The sequence below is a fragment of the Peromyscus maniculatus genome, chromosome 11 (assembly GCF_049852395.1).
Source record: "Peromyscus maniculatus bairdii isolate BWxNUB_F1_BW_parent chromosome 11, HU_Pman_BW_mat_3.1, whole genome shotgun sequence".
Lineage (NCBI taxonomy): Eukaryota > Metazoa > Chordata > Mammalia > Rodentia > Cricetidae > Peromyscus > Peromyscus maniculatus.
Window position 1 is genome coordinate 72462522 of NC_134862.1, and position 20468 is coordinate 72482989.

At 40.0% G+C, this 20468-nt stretch overlaps 1 protein-coding gene and 1 pseudogene across 4 annotated transcripts; one reads left to right on the plus strand and one right to left on the minus strand.

Moving 5' to 3' along the window:
• Positions 1-853: 853 nt before the first annotated feature.
• Gorab (golgin, RAB6 interacting) lies at positions 854-20090 on the minus strand. 4 transcript variants are annotated; one of them, XM_006974755.4, is made up of 5 exons: positions 19761-20090; positions 12642-12996; positions 10278-10379; positions 7835-7975; positions 854-2189 (listed from the first exon to the last, which is right to left on the minus strand). In XM_006974755.4, the coding sequence occupies exons 1-5, from the start codon at positions 19819-19821 to the stop codon at positions 1745-1747; spliced, it is 1104 nt and encodes a 367-aa protein (XP_006974817.1). In that variant the 5' UTR covers positions 19822-20090; the 3' UTR covers positions 854-1744. The 4 variants fall into 4 exon arrangements, with proteins under 4 accessions (XP_006974817.1, XP_015849097.1, XP_076403983.1 ...); XM_015993611.3 differs by having other exon boundaries at positions 12638-12996; positions 19761-19919; XM_076547868.1 differs by lacking the exon at positions 7835-7975 and having other exon boundaries at positions 19761-20084.
• LOC121821449 (U6atac minor spliceosomal RNA) lies at positions 18493-18600 on the plus strand (annotated as a pseudogene).
• Positions 20091-20468: the final 378 nt, after the last annotated feature.

Below are 20468 nucleotides of genomic sequence, written 5' to 3' on the forward strand. Positions count from 1 at the left end.
ACACATGGGCCACAGCTGGCTTTGCATAAAACTTATGCAATATAATTTTGTCACTCATATCATCACCTGAGCACTCGGATACCACCCTAGGAAAGCTGGGTGAGACAATGCTTTGTCAAAGTAATGCTTTCAATGGAACTTTTTATAGCACGTATTTGAAAGCATTTCACACACATACACACAACCACACAATGAAGTTATAAAGCAAAATTGTTAGGAGGTGGATGCAGTGAACCTTATGGGTAGAGATAGGTAGAAAATATCACAGAAGCATAGAGCTGTGCCAGGTGTGGTAGGCAGCACATTTCTTCTGTGTTACACACACATGCTATTTAACACATATTAAAAAGGTTTGAAGCTTTTTTAAAGGTAAATCAAAGACCATACTGTAAACACATCAGACTTGTTTATTCCGTAGAAAAATAAGACTGTATTGGGCAATGAAGTTTTAAATTTTTATGTATGTCATTCATAAATAAAAATAATACTATCTAAGTAAATGTTTGTGTTTAAAAGTCAGTAATGGAAAATTATATTTGCAACTTAGGTCATAGAAAAATACAAAGCACCCTTATTATCAGAAGATAATACCTTAAAAAACAATTTAAAAATAGGATGTCCTCAACTTTTCTATAATGTATTATGGATATAACTGTCATTATCTTCCTTTTTATGACTGAAAACATTTTTTATTTTTGTAATTTCTGATAAATAGATCATAATTTATGATAATATTGGTATATTTTGTGGCAAAACTAAAATATTTATATATACATTCACACATAGCATAATGTAGTGGTCAAGTATTAGGGAATAGAAACTCAACAAACTATAACAGTACTAAGACAATGAGTATTTCAACAATTTAAATGCTTTATGATAGGATAATTAATACTCAACATATAAAATGCCCATGTTACAGACTTTTAGGGAGGGAATACATCACTGTTGGATAATCAAGTGACAATAAGATTTTCCATTTTCATATTCTCTTTAGAAACACTTTCATTGTCTAAATTTTACCTGTCAATTCATTGATTGAGGAAAACAGAATATGGCAAAAGCAAATTACACATACACAGTTTGTTTACAGATGTGTATCAACTAACCAAAATTCAAGTGCAAACAAGAAACCATTTACTGGCAAATTAAAGGGGAAATAATGTTGGCTTAAATTGTCTAGTTCCTTACATAAGCTGTGAATTCCAAGTTGTATTTAGTCACTCTAACAGTATCCAGAGAGGTAATTTAATTAATAGTTCAGAGAGGTAATTTAATCTGGTTTTCTCTTCTCCTCTCTCTGTACATGGTAATTTTTGTCTTTTTAACGACTGCATAAAATAGACCACGCAGTTTCAATACTTCCTCCCAAGTTAAGTTTGGTCCAGTATTGAGGACCATCACCTCTCACTCTGCTTTTCTGAATTTGCCTGCTCTAACACTCTAGCTATGTAGTTTTCTTCTACTGTTTTGTTCGTTTTGTAGTGCTGGAGATCAAGTCCAGGGTCTCAGGCTCGCCCATCCTTTGAGTCACTTATTTTAACTCAGTGAGAAAGACTGAAGGAACACTGAGGAGTCAAGACTCCCTAGCTAAGAAAGTGTCATGACCTGTGACTTGGAATGACCAGACATGTTGACATACTAACACTAAGCATGGATTCAAACACAAACAGGTTTAAAGAACTTCTATCAGAGATAGGCTGTAACTGACTGCAGATATGCTAACTGAACCAACAGCAGCCCCTCATGTGGCCACAGCAGCTGAAAAGTTCTTGGCTCCCTGACCTGGGCAGTCTGGTCTAAGGGGAGGGCGGCTGGAATGCTTGCCCAGCTTGTCGGCCTCTGGAGAAGCAGCTTGCTCTTGAGGCTCTTTGTTCTCGCCAGCCACCCCCGCAGACACACTCTCCACAGCAGGCTGACAGTGCCTCTCTACAGGAAGCACTTGTTTGCCTGCCTCTGCTTCCTGTTCTTGAAGCAACTGTTCAACCTCCAGCTCCAGTTCCAAAGCCTCCTCATCAGCCTGTACGTCCAGCTGCTGCATCAACTCCTCCAGCTTCTTGGCCTTCCGCAGCTCGTTCTGCTGGATGATGGTACAGAGGTGTTCAGTGAGCTGTTCTTTTGTCTCGGTTTTGCGCTGTAAATCCAACTTTGCTGTAATGTACTCAGCCTCAGCCCTGTCAAACCGCTTCCTGTAAGAACACATACAAAGATCCGTTCATTCATTTCAATTGGGAAGCTTTCTAAGACTCAGAAACAAACTAAAGAATGGGAACTGAAAGGTACAATGAAGCTCTGAATACTAATGCTTTAATAGTTGACAACATGTAAGATATCCCAGGCTAAGATGCTACAACTATTGCAACATCCTTATTTGAATTTCTTGCCTGTGATTCTTTCCAAAGCTGTGCTTGAGTGACAGCAGGCCAAGAGAGTTCATTTAGTGGCAGGTTAGCTCTGGGGTAAGGGGGAGAACAGAGAGCTCAGATTTGTAGCATTTGTCAGGCTATGTGGTATAAATACTGCCATTTTGGCGAATTTCAAGTTACACGTGTGACACCACTGAATGCCCAGAACCCGCTCTCAGGAGTTAGCACAAACTAGCTCTAATACAAGCAACTTGAAGTACACAGTTGGTTAAATTTATGGCAGGCAAAACAAGAGAAAAGTAGAAAATTCACATCTCCTAATTAACGGATTAGGAAATAAATATTTTCAATGAAGGAAGGGTGAACATAACAAGTACAGAGCATAGCCAGCTAAAGATACCAAGTGAGGGCAAGAAATAAACACCAAGAATAGAAACCGCCAGGCCAGGGTCAGTTTAGGCAGGGCTTCTCAAAAGCCCATACTGATAGTTTGGGCCATAGAATTCTTTCTTGTGAGGAGCTGCCCAGTAGGTTGTATTTTGCTAAACAGCATCACTGGTGTTATCTATTAGTAACCACACACTAAACCATGACACCAAAAATCTCTCTAGACATTGCCAGCATCTTTCTGAGACACACAAGTGCTCCTAGTTTAAGATCTCCGGACTAAGTCACTTTTCATTCCACATAACAGACTATTGTTACATGTAAAAGAGGTTTTATAGTCTGAGAACATAGCTCAATGGTAGAGAACTTGCCTAGCATATATGAGGAGGAGGGAAAGGAAAAGGAAGGAAGGGAGGGGGGGAGGGCAGATCACTGTATATCTGCACAGGTATAAGCGGCATGGATGAGTGCTGCCAGTCTCCTGTGAAGAAAGGTAACTGTAGGGAGAACCACCCTGCAGTCTCCCCTATCCCCTCGCATTAGATTGCTCTCAGTAAGGTTGTCATATCTTCACTTTGTACATGTGTTACTTTTCTTTAAAACCAAGTCAGTTTCTTCCTCTCCTGAAAGAAAAATTCCAATTTATCAACTAGTTCAATTTAAGTAGCAATAATATTTGTGAAGGCCCTATTGGCTGACCAGTTCTGATGGCCTACTGATTTAACTTCACTGATTCCAATATGCAGTATGCAATGTGTATAACTTACAGAAAATAAGACAGAACCCTACCTCCTAATGTGAGACTATCTTGGAATGACACACAGTGAAAACTATAAAAGACTTTGAATGCAGAGAACTAAAGGCTCAAACCTGTCCTCTTGTCCACTTGTATACCTTCTTGGCCTTGGATGCAAAAGGATCTAGCCAAGCTAGCTAAGGGAGAGAAAAGGACTTGGACTGCAGGATCTAAGGAGCAGTGTCAAGGGCAAGTCACCAGAACCACAGGCTATTCTCCACAGTCATAAGCCACACCACTTCTACCTGAACTCTCCTTCCCAGCCGCAGGCCAATAAGGGTATCAGCTGTGGCTCTCCATCAGATTCATTCCACTGGATTTTCCATATCCAGCAAGAACATGGATAACCCTCACTCTTCTCAGTTTACATGGAGTTCTTAATGTCATTGGTCATGAACCACTATTTAGCCTGTGAAGGAAATGGCCTAGAGAGGACATAAATCTTGGTCTAACTAGATGTACCACCAGGGTCAACATCTGGAGTGAAATACTTGGATTTCTGCAGAAGGGGTTGGAGAAGAGGGCATGCAAAGACCAAAAACCAGTACAGTAACTCTGGTGGTTACTGCAACTCAGTCTTGGGTCTATCCGTAAAACAATGACATTAACAGAGCCACATAGACATCTGGCTGGACAGTCAGCAGTATGAACAGTCTAAGAATCCTTCCTAGTGCCTGAAAAACAACTTCCCCTTCAGAGCACCCAAATTAACATAAGTTATGTTACCCAAGGTAACATAAGTTGCTTATGAAAGTCAAGAGGTCTGACACTGTAGATATATGAATACCTTAGTCTTTTCCCAACATTCTCTTCTCTCCAGGTCTGTCCCTACCCCCACTCTCCACCTCTGCTCCCCCAGTTAGCAGAGATTTACAGACTGGGTTCATGAACACTGAATTGAAGTTAACATTTGCAGTCAAGTCCCTAGGTTCTACTGATCTGAGTTCATCCCAGATATAACACTTAAGATTCTATATTTTGTTTATTTATTTAAAATCTTTCTGGCCTAAAACATGCACATATATTCTCCTACAGAGTGACTGATGTTTAAAATATTGATTAGTTTCACAAACTACTTGATTAGTCTAGGGGTCTTGTTGTTCATACTGAATCTGGGTAGGATGGGTACTCTGAAAGAGAATAAGATCATTATACACAAGCCAGTAAGACACATTGAACTGGAAATGTAATTAGAGAATTGTTTTGTTATTTTAAGGGGACACTGAGTGATTTAATGTTATTTAAAGGTTTTAGAAACTGTCTCTTAGTCTTGGTATTTTGATGGTTTTAAAAAAAAACACCTCAATATTTAACTCTTTCTACACCATTAGGTTCCACTTTTAGCTTACAGGACTATCTGCTGAAAAGTTCAACTGTCTGTATGAATTAACATGTGATTTTTATCCTTTCTCAGAATTTCTGAGGCACAGAAGAATCTTGGTTAATAAAACAGGATCTAAGAGATGGTCTCCCTCTATTTTTAAACACTTTGCTATCCCATCACCATAGGAAGTTTTCATTCTTATCTATGATAAAGACTAAACTAATAAGAAAACGAAGATTGATGTAAGAAGATGATGTGACAGTGGAACAACTGATCTATTGATTCCCTGGTCTTTGTTCAGGGAGTATGTCTCCTCAAGAATGTGTACTACTGTCATCTGAGTTCTTCTTAGTTTTCACTGAATACAACTGAGCAATTTTTTTAAATGCACATACTGGAAATAGAGGAAATTGACAGAGAAAGGCATTTTGATGCTGCTGGGCAAATTCAAATATTCCCCAAAATATTAATTTTCAATCTGTGGAACTTTAGAAGTTAGTTTCTAGGATAACAAATGTGATCGAGGGCTTTAAGAGGAGGTATTCTGAATTCGAGTGGTTCCAGGAACTTGTGATAAGAAAGGGCAGAGGAAATGTGGAGATAGGAGAAAACATGTGACTGAAGACACAGGATTCAGAACTGTGGCCCCAAGTCCAGGAATAGGTATAGCCATCTGAGGTCGGAAAGGGTAAGAAATTGAACCACAGGGTCTCTTAGAATCATGCCTCTATACCCCTGCTAACATCAGGTTTCTAGTCTCCAGAAATGTAAGATGAGATCCTTCTGATGTTTTAAAGCATACAGCTTGTGGTAATTTGTTATGATAGTCCTAGGAAACTGAACAATGCAGAGTCATAGCCTGGAGTCTAAGTAGTAAAAATGATCAGGCAAGTGAACTATCAGTGCTCAGAATGGTCTGTTCACATCAACTTCTTCTTCAATCTCATGAATCAATGAGTGAGAATGGATTTCTAAGAATAAAAAGGAGATGCAATTTCCACATACAATTCCTCATTTCAATATCTATAATTGCTCAATAACCATAAGTACAAGTTTAGAAAATTGTGTAGAAATCTTATGAATGAACAAGACACAATCCTAATTCCAGTTAGGGCTGTCTACGGCTTCTCCGATTTACCTTCAGACTTAGCATTTGAAAAAGGGCCTCACACATCAGCATCCATTCATACAGTTATGTCAGTAACAGCACCAAGTAAAAGTGCTATCTCTAGCTTATTAAACATATGAAATAAAAATATATGATGTGAAACACTTTTACTGTGTAAGAATTCTCTGTGTAATTTCAGTAAAAAAAAGTAATCTACCTTATCTATAGTTTTTGAAAGCTAAAACCAACATTTCCTACCTAATATCCATCGTAAAAGAACATCTTTCTGCAGCCTACTTAGGATAGAAGTAAAGTATAGACTGAGCAGATTGTATTTATGCATTTAGGAATACACACACACACACACACACACACACACACACACACACACACACACATACGCAATAACAATTGAAAAGCAGAGGCCATTAATTTGAAAAATAGCAAGGAGAGGGATATGGGAGGGTTTGAGGAAAGGAAAAATGATGTAACTATATTATAATCTTAAAAAATAAAAGAAATAATTAAATAAAACCCCCACAATTAGACTTTTCCTGCTGCACCCAGGACTATGAGATGTTATGAACAATCCACAAGAGGCTGCAGAGGTGGCCAACTCAGTTACAGAGAATAAGATGTGCTGACAGTCAAGGCTGACTCTATGTGTAATAAAATCCTAGTGGCCTCCTTAACAGTAACAGAAATGGGAAACTTCTGGTTATCACTACTGATGGCATTCATTTAGGCTGTCCACTAATAAGGGCAACCCATTCATAGCATATGAGCAAACGACAATTACCCAAATCACAAGGACAACCACAGGCCTCTTTTAAACACTAAACAGTGAATTAAAACTAGCGCCATGCATTTCCGCTTTATGAAATTGTTCTATAAACATTCTGATGTTGTGGTTTACCCGAGACTAATGAAGCATTCTGATTGATTTCTAGTGTTACAGAAGAAGATACAAAGCTGAGTCATTAGCACAGCACTCCCTTGTGAAGAACACACAAACTGGGATGATTAAAGAAACAGTGCAGGGACTGAGAACCCTGAAACGGGGCATTTTTTTTTTTTTTGCCCTTTTATCTGTTTGCAAATCCCATGTAATTCTTTACATGTGCTTATTCACTTTAAAAATATTCCAGTGTTTTCTTCTTTTATAAAAATGCCAACAGTTGAAACCAAGGAAGCATGTGATAGCAGACCATTCTGTACAAAGTATAACCAAACAAGGAAAAACAAGCTTCACAGTACTTAGAAGATATTTAAGAAAATATATCCACAAGAATTTTTTTCTTTCTACTCATAAACTGAATCCTTCTTGTACCCCAGGCTGGCTTGAACTTACAGTGATCCTCCTACTTCAGTCTCTTGAATGCTGGGAATATAAGCATGTATCACCACCATTCTTAGCCTATATTCAAAAGTACTTTCAAAATAAACTAATTTTCTTACTTTCATAACAAGGTGAGAATTTGGCCCCAATTCCATAAAGGCAATATCAAAGAATCAAAATTATGGAAGGACATAGACTTGGTGTTAGAACCATATAGTTCTACAGTGAGCTAATCAGGCATATAATTTGTTAGATCTGAAATACTCAGGGTGACAAATGTTAAATAGCTGAAGATTAACTGGGAAACACTAAAATGCAAATGAGTAATTCAGAAAATGTGGTAAGAGGAATTTCAACAAGGTCAAGCCATAGCACTGGCAGCCATTTGAATTTGCACATTACTAATGGCATTCTCGTGAGACTTTACTGGAGCTATACATAAAACCCACCGGCATAGCCAGCATCAGATACAACTCATGCTGCTAGACTCTTCAGACCTCGCTATCCTACCCACCGTGCATAGGAATACTCTAGGCTGGCTTGGTCAATTCTGTTCCTGAGGATTCCAATGTCAGCAGACACCATGTCGTCTAAGGCCTGCAACTCCTTCTGGATCCTCTTGAGTTTTATGGTCTCTGCTTGAGTCCTTTTAGATCTGGAAAACCAGGAATGTGAGTTGGAGGCAAACACTTTAAGACCACATTTCCAGACATGATATAAATGGAAAGGCATGGTAATTGTGCATATAGTTCATGATATCCTTTTCAAAACTTAGAAAAAAAAATCACAGTTGACAAAAAATAAATGATGTTATCACCTTGTTTTTCTAAACTTTCTATTAGTACATACCATTTTCATGAACAAAGTAAAAATTAAGATTTTTATAAAAGTTTCTGCTGAACACTTCATTTGTGGACTTACATCCATTTGCTAAGAAAAAGTCCTGAAAGAACAGGTTAATATTCTCTTTACATTAGAGTATCCAACATAGCTTTCCAAATCCCGGGTTCCATTCTGAAAACATCTATGATTTCAATTCCTTTGGTCTCATCTTGTTTCCTAGGAAAACTGTATACAGAACCTTAAAATTATCCATGGAACTCAGATTTTCTTCTGTTGAAAAGCACACCCCACTCAATCATTTATTTCACCCAAGTACAATATACTTCTGAAACAGGGTAACACACACAAAAGTGTCATCCTATCCAAGTACACATATACTTCAGAAAGAGGGTAACACACACACAAAAGTGAACCTTTAACCATGAAATCACCCATTCAGAATTTCACACATGCTCTGGGGAGCAGAACCTGTCCCCAGTGGCACCACTGCAGTCCAGCTTACACTCCTGACTTCACTGTCTTAGCCTTTCATCTTCCCTTCAGTCCACATTCTCTAAGCAGCAAAGTCTTACTTCATGTCATTCATTAACAACAGACGCACGCTGCAGTTCCCTTCATTTCCGTCTCTTTCCACGTTACTCTGTCTTAAAGCAACAGCAGAGAAGAATGGAAACTATACATTCTTTTGAAGACGGGGGACATGGCTCAGGCTGGCTTTGCACTCACAATTCTCCTGGGGCCAGGATTCCAGGTCTGCAGCACTCCAGCAAGCTAGCATATCTAAGTTCTTTTGTAAAATCCCCAATAAACAGTCCCTACTCTTAGGAAAGACTAAGAAAATCCTTTTTGAAAGTGTCATCAATCACTTGTGGGGAAAAAGACGGTATTATTCTTTTATATTTTGTTCTTTTTCTTGAAATATAAGACAACCTGTGATTTGCATCTCTATTATACTTCATGAGTTGTTCTAAAATGTTTCTCTCTCTGAATTATTTTCATATCTACCTATCTTGCTCTCACCTCTTCTGCCCTTCCATCAATTTAAACCTCAAGCCATCACAGTTTAACACAGGATCTTGCTATACAGTTGTGCAGTCTAGGCTGAGCTTGAGCTTAGGCCAATCTCCCTGCCTCAGTCTTGAGAGTGCTGGAATTGCAGGCACGTCCCACCACTCCTATTTGGAGGTCTTCAAAGCAACATGTCATTGAAGATTTGCTTGCTTTCAGTTCAATCGCTACTTGATTGACACAGCTTAAGACCACAGGAGAATCGGAAATACCAACTCAACCCTGGGCAATGCTGCAGTTTGGGGCCAGTATGATACAGCACATGAGAAGGGAGTCCTGACACCCTTCACACTGAAGGTGTGGAGAAAATCAAACCTCACACAGGCTACACGATGGCTGCTGCAGTTACCAAGAAAACACAGTAACTTACTCAAGAAACACGCCAGTGAGGAACACAATCCAAGTTTACGGCAGTGTCAGTCACTCCTATACAGCACTTACCCCTCTACGTGCTCGATGCTAACACTATTCCACATCAAATTAAAACCTGCATTTGCTGCACACGCACACACACACACACACACACACACACACACACACGCACGCACGCACGCGCACACGCACGCGCACACACACGCGCACACACACGCACGCACACACACACACGCACACACACGCGCACACACACGCACACACACACACACACGCGCACACACACGCACACACACACACACACACACGCATGTGCGCGCACTGATGGCCACACACACGCGCGCGCGTGCGCGCGCGCGCGCACACACACACACACACACGCACACACGCACACGCACACGCACACACGCACACTGAGGGCCCCGTGACTGTGGTAACAGTTAACACTGATGCCACAGCCCTTCTCTTGCAGCCCTCACCACAAACACATTATGATTCATTACTTAAAAAAATTCCTCCCTAAAAGGTGAAACTAGAACTTCAGTATCACTTCAAGCACAATTTGTCTTGTAAGAGCTGCAATGGAAGTATGGGTTTATGGAGTAAGGCATGGGAAAATAAACAGAAGCTCTAAGAGATGACTATGGGTCACAGCCCTGATCCAGATGCCTCACCTTTCTGCAATGGCTTGAGCCAGAAGGGCTTTCTTACGTTTATTTTTCTCTTCCATTAGTCGCTGTTCCTGTTGGAGGACTTCCCAACGAGATTTTTCTTGCCTGGGGAAAAAAAAAAGGCACAAAAATGAATTTATGAAAAAGACTATTACCCAGCCCCACACCTTACCAGTCTATCTCCTATGCATAAAATTTAATCAGGCAGGTTACATATATTTTCTTTCAAAATCCCTTTAAAAGAAATCCATCTGCAGTTCATTATTCTGTTCTAATAAGAACAAAGACCACGATCTGAAGTAAAGAGGCTTCCATAAATTGGACCTTTGAAATCTATATATGTGGATAATCTAGAAACCCACAAACTGGAAGCTCAAGTACTGTGACACTCTTTTAGGACTACAAAGAAATGTGTGTGTGGATAGTAACATATGTAAAATGGAAGTCAAAGTATATTGGTCTGAGGTTGATGTCATGTTCTACCTTTTAGAATTTTCTCTATGAATAAGGTCTGGACTTCCTTAACATCTTAAGGTAACAGCCAGTGCTTGTTTACTACATTTTTTCTTTTTTTCTTTCACCTTTCTCCAACTCTGTATTTAAAATAGGTTTTTAATTGAAACAATTACATCACTTTCCCGTTCCCTTTCCTCCAACACCTCCCATATCCCCCCTCAAGTTGACAGCCCTTATCATTAGATACACATATATGTATGTAGAAATACATATAATGCAACCTGCTGAGTTCTTTATCTCCAACTCTTCAACAGTTTTAAATGAGTAGTCGTCTGAGCTTCAGGTAAAGGGACTACACTCACACAGAAATCAGATACTGAAAGCATGTACTATAGCTTCTAACATGTCCAGTTCTAAAAGCGGGCCCATGAATATTCCCATAGTCATGAAGCTATCGACACAAATACTGTCGCAGCAAAGCCTTTCCTTCTGCTGGCGTTATCCAGCCCATCCAATGTCTTTACCCACAGACCTAGCAACCATTCTAAACCTGCCCTTTGTTTGTCCTTACAGTGTCCCCCTTATGGTTGGCACCAGCCATTTCTCATGGTTTCCGCTCCACAGGCCTGGTTCACCTGGTTCCCTCCTAAACTGCACACAGACACTCAGTGTTTCTCTAATCACTACCTTGACCAGGAGATTTTCCCCTGGGGCTCTGGTATGATGCTACACTAGGAAGCAGGATTCCTGTTATCCTTGCTGCCTTTTATTTCTCTACTGTTCTTTAGTCTTTGCGTCGCTCAGAAAACCAAGATGTCATCACAGAACACTGAAGGATCTGGCTCTCCTTTCCCATGCTCATCATATCAGGATTCTTCCTTTGAAAATCAATGGTTCCTTGAATTACTGTCTCCCACGGATGTCCCTGAGTATCTAAAAACCAATAATATTCCTAATGACATCTCATCTAAGTTGTCCATCTCAATCACAAATTCAAAGCCTTCCTGAGCTATATAGTAAGGCTCTGCTGTAAAACAAACGAAAAACCAAGCAAACAAACTTAATTCATGTGATTTTATATATCTCATCAAAATGAATTATGTCATAAAGCTCTGGTAGGCAGGACTCGCATGACACAAAATCAGCAGAGGTGAGGACTATATCTGATATTGGGGAAAACATAAGATACTTTGAAAAAAGTCAGAAAAGGAAAAACAAAAACAAAACAAAACAAAACAAAACAAAACAAAACAAAACAAAACAAAACAAAACAAAATGCCATCTTTTCTTCCCATTACTGGGAATTAAAAAGCTAGGAAATGGAAATCTCTATATAGGTGGAGCTAAACTATATAGATTCTAATACAGAGATATCTCAACTCTATTACTTACGGGCTGTGTATGTTAGCTTTAGGAAGATAGTCCCCTGCGCGCCTCTCTCTCTCTCTCTCTCTCTCTCTCTCTCTCTCTCTCTCTCTTTCTCTCTCTCTCTCTCTCTCTGTGTGTGTGTGTGTGTGTGTGTGTGTAAAATTGAGAGAGGTTCTTGCTATACTGCTCAGGTTAGCCTGGAACTCACTCTGTAGATCACTCTGGCGTCAGGCTTGAGAGCTCCTCCCTTTGCACAAGGGCCGGGCTTACAGGAATGTGCCATATGTCTAGTGTTAAGAAAACAACATCTTCTCTAAGTCCTAACTAACTCCTCTATAAGGTGAAAACAATAAGCATGTATTATAAGACTATTGTAAAGAGAAAATGACAAGACAAAATATTTAGCTCATAATATATTTAGGTGGTTGATTCCTTTCAATAATTTACTGATTTCATTTCTAGGCAAAAGAAAAAAAAATCAACAAACTATATTTCTTCCCAGTCCCTGGGGAAAAAGATGAAAAGTCTCATAGACTTACTAACAATTCCATTTTCTTTTTCTCCACTTTGCAATTTGGCTTTGGAGTTAGAACCTCGGCATTTCTGTGACCATCCTGGGAATTCTGAAGTCCTGGTTCCTGTGGCTGACTTTCAATACCTTGTGGCTTTCCATTGCCTGTGGAAGAGGCGAGTGTGAGAGGACTAGAGACAGCCGGTGAAGGACGCAGTTTCTGATTGGTAACTTTCTGTGTGGGTGCAGAGAGCAGCTGCTCCGGAGGTAATGAGGCTGATGCATCTTGAAGACCAAGTTTTTGGCTCTGCTCTAGAAGGGCTTTTTCTCGCTGAAGCTGCTGTCGAGTTTTTTTCACAGGGAGACGGCGCTGGGGTTCAAACAGATCTACATAAAAGAGAGCAAATGAAGAGTCCTTGTGTGAACAGCAAATAACGATAATTTCCCTAAAAACATAAAGCAGTGGCATTACATTTTGTCATTCGAGAGGTCCTATCCTCTATTTTGAAAGCCCAGGAAAAAAAAAATCAACCATTTTCCTGGTTCAACAGTTCTTCTGTTCATACGATTAATATTTAACAAAAGACAGCCTATCTCTCAATTCATCTTTGTAGGAAATCTATTTCACTGAAGCAGGCCTGAGCAACACAAGGCCAAGTTTTCATTTCAACCTGAGGACTATGAAAGAACTGACTAATTTTGATGAAATAGTTAGCCAACTGAATTCTCTGAAATATTGTTACTGTTGGCTCCATTCATTCTTTTCCCTGTTGTGCAGAAACAACTAATGGCTGTTTTCAAATGTGATGCCCTTCCCTTAGCTTTACATCTTAGAACAATGCTACTTCTACCAGTTTTAGCTTACAGATCAATCAAAGGCATATTCACCACAGACCAGATAAGTTCTAATTGATGCATTCAAACTAATTTTAACAGCATCCTGAAGCAAGCAACAGAGAAAGATAAAACAATTATAGGGATTTTTTTTTTTTTTAAAGCACAAATGAAATAACAATGCTCCTTTTGGGAGAAATATTTGAACCAAGATTAAACCCTTAGGGCAGATAATTGGGGAATTTCACTCTCATACTACATTTAATATGATCTACAAAATTGCACTGTATAAAATTATTATTCCTTACAAGTGAACATATAGGACTTTTAAGACTGGGCATGCCACACAGTGGTATAGCATTTGCCTAGAATTTACAAAGCCCTGTGTTCAATCCCCAGCACTACAAGAAAACAAACACCAAACAAACAAAAAACCTTGTCAACTATGATGTTTAAATTCTACACACTGACCTCTGAAGTACAGGTTTATTAACTTAAACTTTCCAAAGTGGAGCCGAAAACGCTGCAGTCATTAGCTTGGCTTCAGTCTAGTTCACTGGACTCGACATCTGCCATACTAGTTGTAACTATCTGCTGTACGTAACCCCCGGAGGAAAGTCAAGAATGAGACATGCATGGAAAATGATTTTCAAGATGACAGAGGTCATATCAAAACTGTGGACTGTGTTGGTTAAGTTGAATCAGCAACTTGATGAGATTTAGAATCACTTGGAGCTATGGGCGTGCATGGGGAGGATTATCTTGAGAAGATTACTGGAGGTGGAATGACCCACCCATTGTGAGTGACACCATCCCCTGGGTTGATCTCCTGGAGTATACAAAAAGGAGAAAGTGAGTGACGCACAGGCATTCTTGTTCTCTGTTTTTGGAGGTGACAAAGCCATTTCCCCTGAACTCTGCCTCCAGGACTCTCCACCACAATGGACAGTCCTCTCCAATGTCAGCCAACACACTTCTTCCTTCAGGTGCTTTTATCACAGCCACAAGAAAAATAACTAACACACGAACTTTCTCAGAAACCAAGTACCCTCCTCTATCTTGCAACAGAAACTTATTGTTGGTTATTGTTCGTATTTACATCATCAGAAAATATCACTGAGGCTGTTTTGTGTAAACATTAACTGAATAATTAATAGTTCCTTTGTAATTCAACTATGTCTATTTTACTTTATATTTTTACAAGGCATAGATATAAGACTTAGAATGATTCACTTTCCACTAGCAATAAACAAACAATTCAGGACATGTAAAAATAGAACACGCTGTTTAAGTTCTATGTACTGGAAACTCTAAATAATCAAAACTAGGGCCCACCAAGGAGCAGAGATCTAGTGCAAATGAGGACTAACTCCAGTCACTTCTAGTCAGCTGTTGTCATTAAAGCAACTTCGGTCAATACAGCCAGACACTTGGATTTTCAATTAAAAAGAGGTACTTAAAAAATATTTCTACTTGTATTTTTTCTGTGGTCCTGGACTGAACCCAGGACCTAGCACATGCCAAGCAAGTGCTCAACCACTTAGCTCTGGCCCCAGCTCCTAAATATCAGTTTTATACAAATTGGGGTTTTAAATGCAGGGAACTCTATCAATCAGTCATTAAAATCTAGATTATGCTACAGTGGAAAGAAACTTTTAATCTTCAGTGGCATGTTCCAGCTAAAGGCCAGGCTAAGGATGCAGCTCAGAGGGGAAGCAACATTATAAGGCTCTGGGTTCAATCCTCAGAACCATAAAGCAACACAAATCAAAAAGCAAAGCCAACAACCACAGGTTAGTTTTGTAGACAACACTGATGGGAGTTTTGTAGACAACACTGATGTTCGATTTGTAGACAATTCTGATGTTAGTTTTGTAAACAATACTGACAATTATCATTACTATCAACATTTTAAAGTTGGATAATCAAAAGCAGAAAGAGAAAAAATCCTGGAAAGTCAAATCTCTTTAAAGATTTTATTTTATGTATAAGTGTTTTCTTTGCATCTAAGTACAGAATGTACATGCAGTGACCCGAGAAGCCAGAAGGGGCCGATAGATCCCAAGGAACCTTAGCTACTTAAGGTTGTGAGCTGCCAAGTGGATGCTGGAAACTGAACCAGGATCCTTTGGAAGATCAGTGGGAGCACTTTAACTGCTGAGTCTTCTCTCCAGCCCCCAAATATTTTTTCATGTGTGTGTAATTTAGCCAACAGGCTACATTTGTGAGATCTACTCAATATCTTGTACTTAAGCCCTACTCTCCCATCCCTGTCTTCAATATCACTTGAATCATATGTTGATCATTTCCTTATCAGTCTACAAATATTTCTAAAAAGTATTCATTTTACAAAAAGTATATTGTAACAGTTTTTTTCCTAAGTATCATATTGACAATGTTCACTACACTATTGACACTGTTACAGTTATTCAAGTGCTGAATCATTCCACAGAGTGACAACACCAGAGTTTACTCATCTTCTTCCCAAGGAACACTTAAGTTGGTTTCAGATTTCACTTCTGTGAACCTGTCTGTTACACTTCCTTATGCACTAAATTTTGCCTTGGATATTACCTCCAAAGTACTGGGTGATCAAGTATAACATTAGATGTTAGACTGCTTTCCAAAACACATTTCGTCCAGCAGTGTGTAAGAATCCACTTTAACACATGTGTTGTTTCATGTTTTGACTTCCGGCAATCAAGAGAGCATAAGGTGGTCCCTCACTGTGCTTTTGATTTTTAATGTGCTGCTAGTTGTTGATGGCTAGCATCTATTTATAGTCCTTGTTTTTGAGATCTCTATTGTTTCTTTTAGTTTGTATTATTCACACACTACTACCCAAGAATTGATAACATAATTAAAGAGAGACAATACCAGAAATGGTCACACATTCAGGGAAGAAAACTCTAACAACAGAAAACATTCTATATGGGAGAAAAATCCTAAAATTTATTACAAGCTATTATAAATGATATAAATAAATGGAATCACATACCACCTTATGTGGGTTAATTATATGATATCAAATACCTCCAAAGATTCAATGCAATTCTAACCAAATTCCTATTCCCTGAAATTTGGTAAAATTGTTTTAAAAAGCTTTTGTATCAGAGTATAAATGTTTAGACTAGCAAGGAAATTAATAAATAAGAACAAAGGAACTAGAGTGAATACTGACATCAAGAATAAAGGCAGTGGGTGAGATGGCTGAGCAGGTATCGGCACTTTTCACCAAGCCTGAAGACTGGAGTTCTGGTCCCTAGGACCCACATGGTAGAAGGAGTGAACTGAATCCTACAAGACATTCTCTGACTGCCATGCCCATGCTATGGCCAAGGCAAAAGGGCCCATACACATACATAAATAAAATAAACCAATGACTAATAAAGAACACACAGGAATAAATATTTATCTTAAAACTGGCAGAGCATGGTTGCACTGCATTCTTCCAATTTTTACGTATGAAATCAACCACGGATCATATTTATACGTACATTTATACATATGCATATATACACACATATATACATATGAGTGCATATGTGTGTATGTATGTTATACACTCTTCCAATCTGTATGACTAAAAATAATTAAGTTTAAGATGTCAATGACTGTAGTTGACATACACCCCCCCCATTTCAGATACATTCTAGTCCCTAAAATTACAACTTACTTTTATTAAAGTTATTTGCTGGTGAAAGCATTTAATTACCTATGTTCAATTTCCAATCTTCTTTTCTTCCTGCCCCAAATAACTCCCATGTGACAGCATCAAAAGTCAGTGCGGAATGACTGTGTATCAGCTTCACCTGGCAACTCACGTTATACATGACACTAAACTGAAAAATAAACCCTCATTATTTTAAACTGGCTATGTTAAAGTTTTTTTCTGGCTTCAGTTTAAACTGTTTTAGCCCGATTTCTTAATTACCAATACTGCTGTACGTATTTTTCCCTCCCTGATCACATCCCCTTGCCTCTCTACCAATCAGAATTCTGTGCTTCATTCCTTTGATATTCTTCAGATATAACATCTTTTTTTTTTTTTAAGATTTATTTATTTATTATGTATACAGCATGTATGACTTCAGGTCAGAAGAGGGCACCAGATCTCATTACAGATGGTTGTGAGCCACCATGTGGTTGCTGGGAATTGAACTCAGGACCTCTGGAAGAGCAGTCAGTGAGTGCTCTTAACCTCTGAGCCATCTCTCCAGCCCCAGATATAACATTTTAATATGCACCTGATTCACATAATTTTGTTCAGATAAACTCTATCAGACTGTATCTACTCAGCTGCAACTTGCTCCTTTTGCACATATTTATGTAATTTATAACAATGAATGTGGCCAATAGAATCTCACTAACGAGCACAAATTATTTATCCTCTCACCTGTAAGCAGACAATTGGTTTGTTTTTAACTTTTGAATATTATAAACAAGATGGCTAAGAACATTCTTGACTACATGTGCACTCAAGTCTTTCAAAAGCACCCTGTCCTTATTTTTGTTGGCAACCAATCACATCTGCCCAGAATATTTAACTTTATTCTTTACAGCTGTGATGAAGATTCAATTTCTGCGGGCTTTAAAAATGGGAAACCCAAGGTAGAAGAAGACTTGGTGTTTTCACACTGATCACTTTGTTCCACTTTGGCTACACAGAGATGCAAAGATGTTTCCTCTGTTCTCACAGCAGTCATAGATAAGTGATTTTATATCCACATTTTACCACCAAATGACAGGCTTTGATATTTAGTTCCTTATCACATTATAACCAAATCCAAACTGCAGAATTACTTTAAAATACATTAACAAATGTATTAGAGTCCCATATCAAACCTTTGCCCTGGCTAACTAACTTGCCAACATTTAACCTCCACAAAACAGCCCCAGGGCCCATTAAATCCTTACCATGAGGCTGCTCTATGGCTACCACTGTGTAATATCTATTACCACATGATTTTACAGTCTGTCTCATTAATCTACAAGCTCTCTGATGACAAAGATGCCCTGTTCACCTTTACATTTATAATGCAATGGATTTTGGTGCAGGACAGGTTAGCATTCCTCTTGACAAGGATGGAAGAGACCCTTGGGCCAGACAATACACCTAATTCAGAAGCTGATACCCAGGACTTGAAAGTCCAATCAGAAACAAGTCACCTGTACTCTGTACATACAGGTATGTGAACTGAGAATGAAATCACATAACCAAAGAATCTGAAGGCATCCAGCCGGACAAAAGCACCCGGACACACCTGATAGTATAAACTTATGATACAGTTTTTAAAAGACCCCTGGACCAGCCCAATTTTTCCCAATGTATATAAAGTACACTGATCACATGTTAGTAATTTACTCCCTTTTGCACTTGTCAGCCCTGGATAATTCTCACGTCTGGGCTAAAAGTTGCAAAATGTGGATCACTACATCCACATTTCTCACTAACTATACACGTGGAAGGATTTATTTAATTTTATCCCTAAACAAAGCAATTTTTTTTAATGTTGCCGCGAGTGGCAGAAAGTTCTCACAGAAGTAACGGGCACTACCAAGATTACCACATATATCTGTGAAATTTCAATCTCAGGCCAAGAGTGTTTTATATCGTTTCCTATCAAGTATCGGAAAACTTAAGTAATCACAAGCAACATATATAGCAAACCCATTCAATAAAGCTCCAGGAGGAGGGCGCCAGATTCTGGCTGCCCCTGAAGGCAGTAGAGACATGTGAGTGTACTGTGCCCGTGCACACAAATACAAGCGCGCGCTTCAAAGCGGACCTCTTAAAAATCCTTCTGGTTGCCGACTCCCAAGAACTGGAAAGAACTGCAAAATCATCTGGTAACCAGAAGTAAAGGCGATACAGATGCATCATCAAAATCACTTTCGCGTTTATTCACTCTCATGACCCCTTCCCCAATAACTGCTTTTGTCAGTTCACCACAATTATGATGCTGTGTATGCAATGCTCCTCTTCATCCACCCTGACCCCAAGTCTGCAACTATTTCTTCATGCTCTCATCCTCTCTGTAGTGGCCATTCGGGTAGTTCTCTCTCCATTCGCTTCCTCTCCCCAGTCTCATTCCTTTCTACAGGAAAATGTTCAATCGCTGAAAAAAATGGATCTTTAGAGAGAAATCCTGCGAGCCCGCCTCTCTGGCCTCTGAGGCTAGGACACTCACCTGGGGAGCCCCACCATCCCTGTCCGCCCACTTGCAGCTCCAGGCCCCACGCCCCCTCACCCACCCGCCAGGCCTCCTGTCCTTCACAGACTCGAGACTCCGCATCCGCGGGCAGAGACTCGTTACCTTTATTCTGCTTTAGTCTCCTCAGCTCTTCCTCAGAGAAGCCAGCCCAGTCCTGAGCCATCCGCCCGGCCCTCGGGACCCCAGGAGCGCCCAAAGCTCAGCTCGCGGACTGCCAACACAGCTCCCCGGGCACATCCGGGTTCCTTCCGTGGCACGGCGAACAGCCAATCAGCGCGCCGAGCGGTGGCGCGAGGCCCCCTCGGACTTCAGGTGAGGGCGCCCACGGGGCTGCCCCGAGCGATGCCTGAAGAGCCGTCTCGGCGGACCGCTCCGCCCGGGCTTTCACCTCTCTTCACAAGCCTCTGTTCCGGGCCTTTGTTCTCCCTGACCCATCACTTGGAGAGAAATGGGGGCAATAGTAATGTTGAGGAAGAGCGGAGGACATCAGGCAGGGAGGCAGTGGCAGAGGAGACCGGAAGGGAGGCGGGTCTTGTGTGGTCAGCTGGGCGGAGCCTGCAGGCTGGGTTGCCTGGGAGGTGGGTACCGGAGCATCCTTTGCTTGTGAGCCTAAATCCTGGAGAAACCGAGAGGGCTGGGATGTAAGGAATGGCCAGTGCTATGCCAGACAATAGCATCTTGCAGATTTCGCTTGCTTCCCTCCTGTTTCGTTTTCCTGTTTCTATGATGAATGAGTGTCAGTATCCCAGAGATTTTGCTGGCCTCCATTTCACAAGCCTCATCACACCACTCAACTCCTAATTGATGAAT

What these genes read in the sequence shown, in the direction of transcription:
- Gorab (XM_006974755.4), bottom strand. Translation starts at nt 19,821, where the DNA reads ATGGCTCAGGACTGGGCTGGCTTCTCTGAGGAAGAGCTGAGGAGACTA. An exon ending in GAGAAAAAGAAAATGGAATT is followed by an intron (nt 10,380 to 12,641) that starts GTTAGTAAGTCT and finishes TTTTTTCCCCAG; the next exon opens with GCAAGAAAAATCTCGTTGGG. An exon ending in GCTCAAGCCATTGCAGAAAG is followed by an intron (nt 7,976 to 10,277) that starts GTGAGGCATCTG and finishes CTGGTTTTCCAG; the next exon opens with ATCTAAAAGGACTCAAGCAG.